Source organism: Dendrobates tinctorius, unplaced genomic scaffold, assembly GCF_039654945.1.
Source record: "Dendrobates tinctorius isolate UK_male_01 unplaced genomic scaffold, ASM3965494v1 ptg000116l, whole genome shotgun sequence".
NCBI lineage: Eukaryota > Metazoa > Chordata > Amphibia > Anura > Dendrobatidae > Dendrobates > Dendrobates tinctorius.
In genome coordinates this window covers 36,964,715-36,977,149 of record NW_027361784.1, presented here as the reverse complement: position 1 = coordinate 36,977,149, position 12,435 = coordinate 36,964,715, and the positions used below count along the sequence as shown (strand labels likewise).

At 48.0% G+C, this 12,435-nt stretch overlaps 1 protein-coding gene across 1 annotated transcript; it reads left to right on the top strand.

Moving 5' to 3' along the window:
• Nucleotides 1-4,887: 4,887 nt before the first annotated feature.
• On the top strand, nt 4,888-8,670 carry LOC141101336 (uncharacterized). Its single transcript, XM_073590372.1, has 2 exons — nt 4,888-7,494; nt 7,747-8,670. The coding sequence occupies exons 1-2, from the start codon at nt 7,148-7,150 to the stop codon at nt 8,270-8,272; spliced, it is 873 nt and encodes a 290-aa protein (XP_073446473.1). The 5' UTR covers nt 4,888-7,147; the 3' UTR covers nt 8,273-8,670.
• Nucleotides 8,671-12,435: the final 3,765 nt, after the last annotated feature.

The following is a 12,435-nucleotide window of genomic DNA, read 5'->3' as shown; positions in this document are numbered from 1 at the left end:
GATTATTATTATTAACTTGAACAAGTAACCACTTGTTGGTTTCCGATCACTTGAATCTCCAGCCCAATCTGCATCCACATAACCTCTGAGAGTGAGATCTCCTGATACAGATATCTTAAGATTTAGACTTTGAGTTTCTTTAAGATTTTGAAGAATTCTCTTAATTGCATTCCAGTCTCTTTGGCATGGCTTGCTTACATGTCAGCAGAGAATTCCAACTGTGGCTGTGATATCTGGACGAGTTGTGGTTGCTATGTACAGAAGCGCCCCCACTGCTTGTCTGTAACTTGTTGAACTTTACCTTCTGAGTCATATTTGTTTTTGAAGACCCACTTACATCCGAAAGTTCTTTTTCCTTGTGGTCGCTCAGTAAGCTCACATGTCTGGAGTTGGTGAAGGGAGTCCATCTCTTCATTAGCGGCATTTATCCACTTCTGCTTCTCAAGGACAGGCAGTTTTTGCATCTCTTGCCATGACTGTGACTCTGGTTCAGGAAGTGTTCTAACCATATAAGAAAGTCGTCTAGCTGGGATACCTTTGCTTGGCCTTTCTGATCCCCTGACTGGAGGTTATTATTATTATTATTATTATTATTATTATTATTATTATTATGCATTTATATAGCGCCATTTATTCCATGGCGCTTTACATGTGAAAAGTGGAAATATAAACAAGTATAATAAACATGTGTAAGACAAGGGACACACACACAAGTGCATAAGGAGAGGGGACCCTGCCCGCGAGGTCTCACAGTCTACAGGGATGGGTGAGGATACAGTAGGAGAGGGTAGAGCAGGTCGTGCGGTGGTTTGGTAGACCGAGGATCATTGCAGGCTGTAGGCTTGTCGGAACAGGTGAGTCTTCAGGTTCTTCTTGAAGGTTTCCGTTGATGGTGAGAGTCTGATGTGTTGCGGCAGAGAGTTCCAGAGTATGGAGGAAGCACGGGAGAAGTCTTGTATGCGGTTGTGGGAAGAAGAGATAAGGGGGGAGTAGAGAAGGAAATCTTGAGATGAGCGAAGGTTGCATGCGGGTAGGTACCTAGAGACCATGTCACAGATGTATGGAGGAGACAGGTTGTGGATGGCTTTGCATGTCATGGTTAGGGTTTTGAATTGGAGCCTCTGGGCAATAGGAAGCCAGTGAAGGGCCTAGCATAGGGGGGAGGTTGGGGAATAGCGGGGAGACAGGTGGATTAGTCGGGCAGCAGAGTGTAGGATGGACTGAAGCGGAGCCAGAGTGCTAGAGGGGAGGCCAGAGAGTAGTGCAGTAGTCGAGGCGGGAGATGACAAGAGCATGCACTAGTGTTTTTGTGGTTTCGTGGTTGAGGAATGAGCGGATCCGGGAAATATTTTTGAGTTTGAGGCGGCAGGAGGAGGCGAGGGCTTGGGTATGTGTTTTGAAAGAGAGCACAGAGTCGAGGATCACCCCAAGGCACCGAGCGTGTGGGACTGGGGAAAGAGAGCAGCCATTGACATTGATGGATAGGTCTGGTGGAGGGGTAGAGTAAGATGGGGGAAAGATGATGAATTCTGTTTTGTCCATGTTCAGTTTGAGAAAGCGAGCAAAGAAGGCTGAGTTAGCAGATAGACATTTTGGGATTTCAGTCAGTAAGGAGGCGAGGTTGGGTCCAGAAAGGTAGATCTGCGTGTCATCGGCATAGAGGTGATACTGCAAACCGTGGGATTCTATGAGCTGTCCCAAGCCAAAGGTCTAGATGGAGAACAGTAGGGGTCCTAGGACAGAGCCTTGAGGAACACCAACAGACAGGAGGCGAGGTGAGGAGGTGGTGTGTGAGAGGGAGACACTAAATGTTCGGTCCGTTAGGTATGATGAGATCCAGGATAGGGGCAAGTCTGTGATGCCAAGAGATGAGAGAGTCTGTAGCAGGAGGGATGGTCTACACTGTCGAAGGCAGAGGACAGGTCCAGGAGGAGGACAGAGTAGTGTCGCTTGCTCTTGGCGGTTAGTAAGTCGTTAGTGACTTTAGTTAGGGCAGTTTCAGTTGAGTGATGCGGTCGGAAGTCAGATTGTAACCGGTCAAAGAGGGAAAAGGAGGAGAGGTGGGAGGACAGTTCAAGATATACATATATACATTCTGTTCCAGTAGTTTTGAGGCGTAAGGGAGAAAAGATATCGGCCGATAGTTAGACACAGAGGATGGATCAAGGGAGGGCTTTTTGAGGATAGATGTGATTGAGGCATGTTTGAAGGATGAGGGAAAGACACCATTTGTAAGTGAAAGGTTGAAGAGGTGTGTTAGAGATGGGATGAAGACTGTGGCCAAGTTAGGGATGAGGTGAGACGGGAGTGGGTCGAGGGCACAAGTGGTGAGGTGTGATCTTGACAGAAGGGTGGAGAGCTGATCTTCTGTCATGGTGGAGAAGATGGCTTTTGCAGAACAGGGCTGAGCGGCTAAGAGAGGCATTGGGGGCTGCAAGACAAAGTTTTGTCTGATCGTGTCGATCTGCTTAAAGAAGGAGGCAAAGTCTTCAGCAGAAATGAGAGGAGAGGTAGGAGTTGCTGTGGCACGGAGTAGAGAATTGAAAGTGTTGAAGAGCTGTTTAGGGTTGTGAGATGGAGGATATGAGAGATGCGAAGTAAGTTTGTTTTGCGGCAGAGAGCGTGTACTTAAAGCTGGTAAGGGACTGCTTGTATGCGCTGAAGTGCTCAGTAGAATGGGTTCTCTTCCATCTCTGCTAAGTGGCCCTAGAAACCCGTCTCAGTTCTTTGGTCAGGCTGGTCAGCCAGGGCTGCCTGTTGATTGTTCGAGTTTTGCTCTGCGAGAAGGGGGCAGCCGAATCAAGTGTTGCTGTTATTATGGTGTTATAAAAAGTGGCAGCAGCATCTGTGTCATGAAGGGAAGCTATGTCTGTAAGAGGGAGAAGGGACTCAGAGAGTGATTGTAAATTGAGGTGTTTGAGATTCCTGTGAGGGTGAGCGAGTTTATGGAGCGGGGGTTGCGCAGTAGGAGAGTAGAGGGAAGAGAATGTCAGTAGGTTGTGGTAAGACAGGGGGAGGGGTGAGTTATTGAGATTAGTGAGGGAACAGAGACGAGTGATGATAAGGTCCAGTGTGTGACCATGTTTGTGAGTGGCTGCAGAGGACCATTGAGTGAGGCCGAGGGAAGCCGTGAGTGATAGAAGTTTAGAGGCAGCCGGGGTGGAAGTGTCAATGGGGCTGTTGATGATGGTGGGGATGTCAGCAGAAAGGAAATGGAGTAGCCAGGTGGTGAAGTGGTCGCGAAAGGTGGAGATGGCTTGTTCTGGGGCGGTAGATGATAGCCAGTTGAAGGTTGGAGGGGGAATAGATGCGGACGGAGTGCACCTCGAACGAGGGAAGAGTAGCGGAGGGTGGCAGAGGAATTGGGGTAAAGGAGCAGGTATCAGACAGGAGCAAGCCAACTCCTCCACCACGTTTGTTGCTGGGGTGAGGGGTGTGAGAGAGATGGAATCCGCCATAGGAAAGCGCAGCTGGAGAGGCTGTGTCAGAGGGAGTGAGCCAAGTTGACTTGGTTCTTCTGTGTCTTCCTTGGTGCCTTCAGAACTTATCCACATTTTAGTGTTTTACTTTTCGACATCTGGGTTTAGTGATTGAGAGTCTTTTTCTTGCATCTTAGGATAAATAACTGGTGTAACTTCATGGAATTTGAGCGATACAGAGTTTTCATCAATCACCACATCTCTGCTGATTGTTGCTGTGTTGGTCTCTGGGTGCAGGATTCTGTGTCCCTCTTGAGTTTCGCTATAGCCCACCAGGACTCCTTACTTTGCGTGTGATTTCCACTTGGAACATTTTTCTTTGGGAACATACACAAACGTTTTGCTACCACATATGCTGAGGTGCTTCAGGTTAGGCTTCTCGTAGTTCCATAGCTCATATGGAGTTTTATTTGTGGCTTTACCTGGCACTCTGTTTTGAAGATAGCAAGCTGTCATGATGGCTTCTCCCCAATACGTTGTAGGTAGATTCACATCAAACATCGTACTTCTTCCACTTTCACAGAGAGTACGGTTCTTTCTGCAATGCCATTTTGTTTTGGGTTGTATGGAATGGTAGTCTGGAACACGATTCCATCCTTTTTCAAAATGGTTTGCACCTTACCACTTGTATATTCCATTCCATTATCTGAACGCACAGCTTTTGGCATTCTTCCAAATTTGTTAAACACTACAGCAAGATATTCTTCAAATTTCTGTGGAACTTCATCCTTACTGTGAAGCAGGTAGGCGACTGTATATCTAGAGTTGTCATCAATAAAAGTGAGAAAATATCTTTTCTTGCTAGGAGTTTGAACACTCATTGAACCGCATACATCTGTATGCATAGCTCTCAAGCGTCCCGATTCCTGCGGGACAGTCCCGATTTCGGGTCCGCATCCCGCCGTCCCGGCCGGGACACTTTCTTTCCCGCGATCGCGGTCAGATGACCGCAAAATACCAGCAGTCTGACTCTGAGTCGCACATCACGTTCCACTGGAAGTGACGTGCTTAAGCTGACCGCCGGAAATGACTGCTGACCTCATTTCCGGCGGTCAGCTTACAGCATGTCAGGAGGAGGTAATCGTTTGGGACTCCGAGAGGACAGAACCGGAGGCTGCAGCAGCGCATCAGCGCTCCAGTACCACCCCGCTCTCACTCTACTCCATATGATCCCAGATCCTGCCTGTTTCTCTCTGTCACATGCTGCCGCGGCGCTGGATGCACGGCGCATGGAGCGGCAGCATGTGAGTGCGAGACAGGCAGGATCTGGGATCATATGGAGTAGAGTGAGAGCCGGGTGCTGTATGGAGCGCTCACTGGGGAGGGATTATTGTTGACTCATAGACTGACGGAAGTGTATGAGCTAGTGTCCATGACGACACATGACTCCCTCTCCTCCTGCCGCTGCTCTGTCAGGTTTAACCCTTTTGTTACTTTTCCTCACAGAGACTGGAATGGCCAAGAACTGACAAGAAACTGTCCTGTGCCAGCTATATACGAACCGTCCACACACTGTGCCAGCTATATACGACCGTCCACGCACTGTGCCAGCTATATACGACCGTTCACGCACTGTGCCAGCTATATATGACTGTCCACGCACTGTGCCAGCTTTATACGACCGTCCACGCACTGTGCCAGCTATATATGACCGTCCACGCACTGTGCCAGCTATATACGAACCGTCCACGCACTGTGACAGCTATATACGACGTGCACGCACTGTGCCATGTTATGAACTCATTTTCTGCTCCACCAGTTGAGAGTTCCCCTTCTGTTCTCCCTCTGGAGGTGACAGGAGGTAGTGAGGTTGGTTTAAGTGGTAGTGATCTGCCACCTGATGAGGAAGATAACGATTGGATCTCTGGAGTATCAGACTGGATATAAGACAGCCAACACCCTATCCTGGTGCTGGTGATTCAGTCTGCTTCTCAGGTCCTGGACTTCAGCTCTCTTCCAGTCTTCTCAAGTTAAGTTTGTTTTTTGCTATTGTTCACTCTTGCGCTTGTTGGTCAATTCAGTTTCTTGTGTGGTCAGCCTGCCCCTGCTGGGGTTATGCTGAATTTCCACTCCTATGTATCAGTATTTGCCAAATCTGCTTTTTGTCCCTTATTGGATTGGCCTCTTTTTGCTCTGTCTCAGAATATTTCAGAGTGCTGATATAGGTGTAGAAGTCTAGTGACTTCAGGGTTAATTTTGCTATCAGAAGTGTTGGACAGTATTTTTGTAGGTTTTTTTTGGCAGATTGCAGACAGTGTCTTTACTTTCCTGTCCTGTTTACTTAGCTGGGCCCCACCGTTTGCTCAGCCTATTTTCCTGCTTTTGTTTGTATTTTCATCGTGCTTCACCGTCAATACATGTGGGGGGCTGTCTTTCCTTTGGGGTCTGCTCTGGGGCAGTAAGTTTTCCTCTTTTCCTGCTTTAGGCTTATGTAGCTCTCCGGTTGTGACGAGGCATCTAGGACCATCGTAGGAACGCTCCACGACTGCTGCTAGTTGTGCGGTTAAGTTCAGGGATCTGCAATCTGCATAGTTAACAACTTCTCTGGTTTTCTGAGACTTAACTTGTTGTTTATTTTTTCCTCCTCGGTGACCCATTCATAACAGTGCCAGCTATATACGAACTGTCCACGCACTGTGCCAGCTATATACGACCATCCACAGAATGTGCCAGCTATATACGAACCGTCCTCACTCTGTGCCAGCTATATACGAACCATCCACACACTGTGCCAGCTATATACGAACCGTCCACGCACTGTGCCAGCTATATACGAACCGTCCACGCACTGTGCCAGCTATATACGAACCGTCCACGCACTGTGCCAGCTATATACGACCGTCCACGCACTGTGTCAGCTATATACAAACCGTCCACAAAATGTATTCTTGTCTACCGGCAATATATAGCCACATGTGATCAGCTATGCTAAATGGGTGTGGTTGGGGGCGTGGATATGGGAGTGACTACTGAAATGGGTGTGGTTAGGGGCATGGCCTAAAATTTGCCACCATATAGCAAGATGTCAGCAACACAGGTGCAAAATACCAGATCAACAGCCACTCTCCACCTACCCAAACTTGGAGGGGGTGACTGCCCAGTAAACAATTGCACAAGAGAGGCCCGCAAAGGGCATTGTTCACACAAAGGTACTGCACAGCGTCTGGTTCACAGCCTATTAATCACGCCCCTACTTTTCGATTAGGAGGACTGCCCAGCACACTCTCAATGCGTAGCCTTGTGAACACCCCTCATGCGAGACCAGACGTGTCTGGGCTTGACTGCACCCCGAAAACTATAGTGCAAAAAATACAAAAATAGTGAGGTATTAGGCTAGTTTCACACTAGCGTTTTTCTGCGCTGCGTTTGGTGCGCACATCAAACGCGCGACAAAAATGCATACAAACGCTTGTAAATGCTGCCTTTTTGTCGCATTTTCATGCGCGTTAAGCGAAAAAATCGCAGCGTTTGTCTGCGTTTTAAGCGTTTTCCTTGCGTATGCGTTTTTTATGCGCATGGTGTCACAATCACAGGAGGAAAATCCTTGACCAATTACTGCAACAGACTCCACCATTTGGACAGCAGTGGGCGTGTGTTATGGGAATTCTTTATATAGACCCTGTTTACAGCTACATTCTTCACATTTGCTTGCTTTTTCTCTTGACAACATGGATCTGCGCTGGAAGAGTTTTCACTTCAACTTGGATCTGGACATCAGGACGGCTCAGGCTTATGCAGTTGCTTGCCATGAACAAAGGGAGAGAGAGAGACAGCGAAGACGGCAGCAGCGGCGTTTGTGGATACATCCGATTGTTGAACTCCGGGAGAGCCGTGGAGCGTACCACACCCTCTACAGCGAGCTACAGACAAACCCAGAGAAATTTATGGACTATACACGGATGTCCCAACAAATCTTCATGTATTTGCTTGGTCATGTCCAAGATGCCATCCGGAGACAGGACACGCAGCTCCGTCGTGCGATTCCTCCCGAGGAACGGCTCCTGGTCACATTACGGTACGTAGTATTGCAAAACCAATGCCTGCATATTTTTTTTGTTCACAGATGTACTATTCCTAAGCTGGCAGAATTATTGTTTTGCCATGTACTTAACCAAAGGCTGCAGCATTATTTTTATGCCATGTAGTAAAGAAAAGGATGCATATTTATTTTTATGCCTTTTCTTTTTCTTTTTTTAAATTTTATTTTTTGGTGTTGTAAAAATCCATATACACAAATATTAATTTTTGTTGTTTCTCTGTTTCCCAGATTCCTGGCTACTGGAGAGACCCTCTCTTCACTTCACTTCCAGTACCGGCTTGGAATATCCACCTTGTTTGGAATTGTTGTGGACACCTGCCGGGCTTTGTGCAACGTTCTCTGTCCCGAATTTATGCCCCTGCCCACCGTGGAAAAGTGGATTGAAAATGCAGAAAGATTCTGGACAGTCTGCAATTACCCCAACTGTTTGAGTGCGGTAGATGGGAAACACATCCGGATTATAAAACCCAAAAGAACTGGATCTCAGTACTATAATGACAAAAAGTACTTCTCTACAGTACTCATGGCCATTTCTGACGCAGACTATAAGTTTGTTGCAGTAGACATTGGTGTATTTGGGCGTGGGAATGACTCTCAGGCTTTTAAGAACTTGGACATGGGCCGGAGGTGGTATGGCAACCAGTTCAATTTCCCCATGCCACGTCCTCTTCCCAACACCGAAGGTCCGCCACAGCCCTTTGTAATGGTTGGGGATGAGGCATTCCAGATGTGCCAAAACCTACTCCAGCCGTGACTTGGACCACACCAAAAGAATTTTTAATTACAGGCTGACCAGGGCAAGAAGAACTGTAGAGTGTGCCTTTGGTATACTTGTCTCCAGATGGCACATTCTTGGCACAGCCATTAATCTGAAACTGGAAACAGTGGATGAGGTGGTGAAGGCCTGTGTGGTTCTACACAATTTTGTCATGGTTAGAGAGCACCCAAACTTTCAACTCGATGATGCCGCTCCTAACCCCTTGCCTGAATTTAATCAGCACCCTCTCAGGTCATCCGTTGAAGTTGGCCGAATGAGGGACCAATTTGCGGCCTACTTCAACTCAGATCTAGGATGGGTGGAATGGCAAGAGCAAATGGTGTAACAAAGTTTACTTTTGTGTGTACAGTATGTTAATAAAAAACCTTTGTTGATACCGGTATCGAGTGCACTCTGTCTTTCTACACTTCAATATAATAATCAACTGGCCAAGTGTACAATTGAATTCATGATGCTGTGTTTTGTGCATCATTAATTTAATAGTACTCAAGACCAGGTGACTATACATACACACAACTTGTATGATCGTTATTAACTTTACACTTTGAGTTCAATGTGATGCGACGGTGGAGATAATACAACTAATATTTGTGTCACCTGTCATGATGTTAAAATTATTGATTTTGGAATGCAGTAGCATCCATAACTATTTATGAGACCTAACGCTGTTGTGACTATCGATATTAGTTGTATTATCCTCACTGTGGCCAGTTTGAATGCTGACTGTATACATAATAAAGTTGATACAACTTCTACAATAACCAGGCCTGGTGTCATGCTGAAGTGAGGATGCCAAAAGTAACGCATCACAACTTCAGAAGGTTATCACACATTGTCAGGAGAATACACATAAGAGGTTAACTGCAGCATCGCTACAGTCTGAGTTCAATATATGCAGACTGAAGCGACACTGCTGGTTAAAACTCATGTGTATTCACCTGCCCAGGTGTGATAGTTATGCTACAAGGCCAGAGTATTGTACATATGGCAGGTATTTTCCACATCATCTCCTCAGTTTATCAACACACTGAATAGAGAATGAGGTTAATTACAAGGTCTATCTGTAATAACCTTGGATTGTATCACAAAAAGTTAAATGATGTTAAAACACACCATAGTCAAGTTACTGTTTTGGATACAAGGCAAGGTAACAATAGATAGGCCTTGCACGCAACACCATCCTCTATTAAGTCTGTGCTCTATTACCTGACTGAAGAGACTGTTGTTAAAAATACAAGTCATATAGATTTGTGTTTTTGACTACACATATCTCCAAGATTGACACGTGAAACATGTGTCATTAATGGAGCTATGTGTTGACAAAAAAGAAAAATGTACGGCGCAGTGTGTGTACGGCGCAGTGTGTGTAGGGGCGAAAGACACATTAAACAAACCTTTTTTTGAACAAGAAAAATTGCACATTTATTATTTTTTTTTAAAAAAAGATTATTTTTCTTTTGAAGGACGTTTGGGGGAACAGTGGGATACTTTGGGGGTGTGGAGAGACGTGGAACGGCTGGAAATTGAGGAAGGGGTTCTAGGTGAAGGGGCTACTAAAGTAATGGGGGAAGGGAGCTCAGGCATGGAACTGGAGGCAGGTTGAGAAGTGTTGGAAGGAGAGGGGGGACTGACTAACAAAGACTTTTATTTCTTTTTCTTTGGGGCAGGAGTCACCTGTCTGTACTGACTACCACCGTGTGACCGCGTTACATTTGTTGACCGCCTAGAGATGTTGGACCGTGTCTGTGAAGAATAAAATATGGAATGTGGGTCTCCCCTAGGCTGCTTGGTGGAGGCGCTGGCGGTGCTCCTTGCAGAAGAACCTGTGGTGTCGGTGCTCATAGAAGGAGAAGTGTGCACGGTGCTTCTGGTGGGGGAATAGGGGGCGGTGCTCCTACCAGGCAAAGCTGTGGCGGTGCTCCTGTGATGAGGAGTGGTGGCGGTGCTCCTATCAGGCGAAGCGGTGGCGGTACTCCTCTGAAGAGGAGTGGCGGTGGTGCTCTGAGTAGGTGAAGCGGTGGCAGTGCTCCTCTGAACAGGAGTGGTGGCGATGCTCCGAGTAGGTGAAGCGGTGGTGGTGCTTCTCTGATGAGGAGTGATGGCGGTGCTCCTATGAGGAGATGTGGTGGCGGTGCTCCACTGAAGAGGGGTGATGGTGGTGGTACGATGAGGAGAAGAGGTGGCGGTGCTCCTCTGATGATGAGTGGTGGAGGTGCTAATCGAATGATGAGGAGTTGTGGCGGTGCTCCCATACTGATGCTGAGAAGTGGCCGTGCTCCGATCCGGAGATGATGGTGTCTCTGTGGTCGGAACAGGAGAAGAGGTGGCAGTGGCCCAACTAGATTTTGCGCTGGAGGTGTGCCAAGAAGTGGCAACAGTGGCAGTACTGGTGCTCCAGACAGGAGCAGCGCTTGACATGGTGGTGGCGGGGGTGGAGTGTCCAGCAGCACTCGGCATTGGTGTGGTGTCCGGCTTGGCTAGGAATGCAGGTGGCCGTGCAGTGATATGCAGCAGAAGTCGGTACTGTGGTGAAGCGAGTCAGTGGTGGCACAGGTGGGAATGACAACACTGACTGCTGCACGTACTGATTCTGCTGCATAGCCTGCAAGTAAGCAGTGCAACACATTCAGCTGTTGCCCCGGACTAAGGTGATCCGCCATGCCCCATTCAATTTTACTAAAGAAATGGTGCGCTGGTCTATTGAGGTCGGTCTCCAGCTGGTCAAGGCGCTGGTCGGAAGAGTGGATGAGGTGTTCCATGTGGTTAAAACCACGTTCCATTAGTGCAAAACCACTTTCCACTCTTTCAGACAGCGACTTGAGGCTGGCATGAAAGGCCTCGCTCAAGTGCATGAACTCGGGCAAGACAGGCCTGTCCAAGACTCTCTGCCGCTGGCGGGTAGTGCCCGCATAACCAGTGGCAGAGACCTGGGACAGGGGAGCACCTGAATGACCAGCTTCCTGTTCACCAGCTGTCTGTGATGCTGACCTGCAACTTGCTTCCTGGCTGTCGGATGGCTGGGACGGTCCGAGGTCGATCGATGAAGAACAGCTCCAGGGACAGGTTGCAGGGTGCTGCTCCAGGTACTTGTCACGGGGGCTTAGTTCAACTAAGGCTGAAATACCCGGGGCCCCTGTGGTGTCCCTTTACTAGGGGAAACCCTGTCTGACCCTCAACCCAGGGTTTTTGCTGAAGGTGCAAATGCCTGAGCCTCCGACCTTTCCTTATCTCCTGCTCAGCCCTGCACTTAACCCTCCACCCTCCACCCAGTGAGAAGTCACCACCAAAGCTCCCACACAAATAATGACAGACAGGGAGAACTTAAACTGCACTGCGCCGCACACACACAGGAATAAACAGTAATGTGAACAGGGCACAACTAAACACAAATATGGGAAGGAGAAAGGATAACGACGGATCATACGACACCAGATATGAATCTCTCTCTCTTGAACACCTCCACTCCAGACCGGAACCACTTGGTATGAAACACAAGCTATAATCGGCGACGCCCATAGGCCAGCATGACTATTTAAAGACCGTGGGCGTGACTAACCATCCAACCTGGTCTCCAGCAGGATTAACCCCCGAGAGCCTGAAGATCAGGCCGGCGCCACTGAGGCTATAGTGGCTGGAGGTGGAACTACCTCTGCCTGCCGGATGCTGTGGTGTGAACAGCGTCCGACATGACAGTACCCCGTCTTCTACGAGGGACCCCAGGGCCCTCAAGACTCATAGGACCCGGCTTGTCCGGATGACGACGGTGAAAAGAACTGACCAGCCGATCCGCATGTATGTCTGAGGCTGGAACCCAAGACCTCTCCTCTGGACCATACCCCCGCCAGTGCACCAAATACTGAAGAGTACGGCGTACTACTCGAGAGTCCACTACCTTGGCGACCTCGAACTCTAACTCGCCATCCACCATGACTGGAGGTGGCATCGGCGTTGTGTCCACAGAGCCTACCACCTTTTTCAATAAAGCCCTGTGAAACACGTTGTGTATCTTGTACACTGCGGGAAGTTCCAACCGATAAGCCACTGGGTTAATAATGGCAGAAATCCTAAAAGGCCCAATAAACCTTGGACCCAGTTTTAAAGAAGGGATTTTGAGTTTTATGTTCTTCGTAGCTAACCAC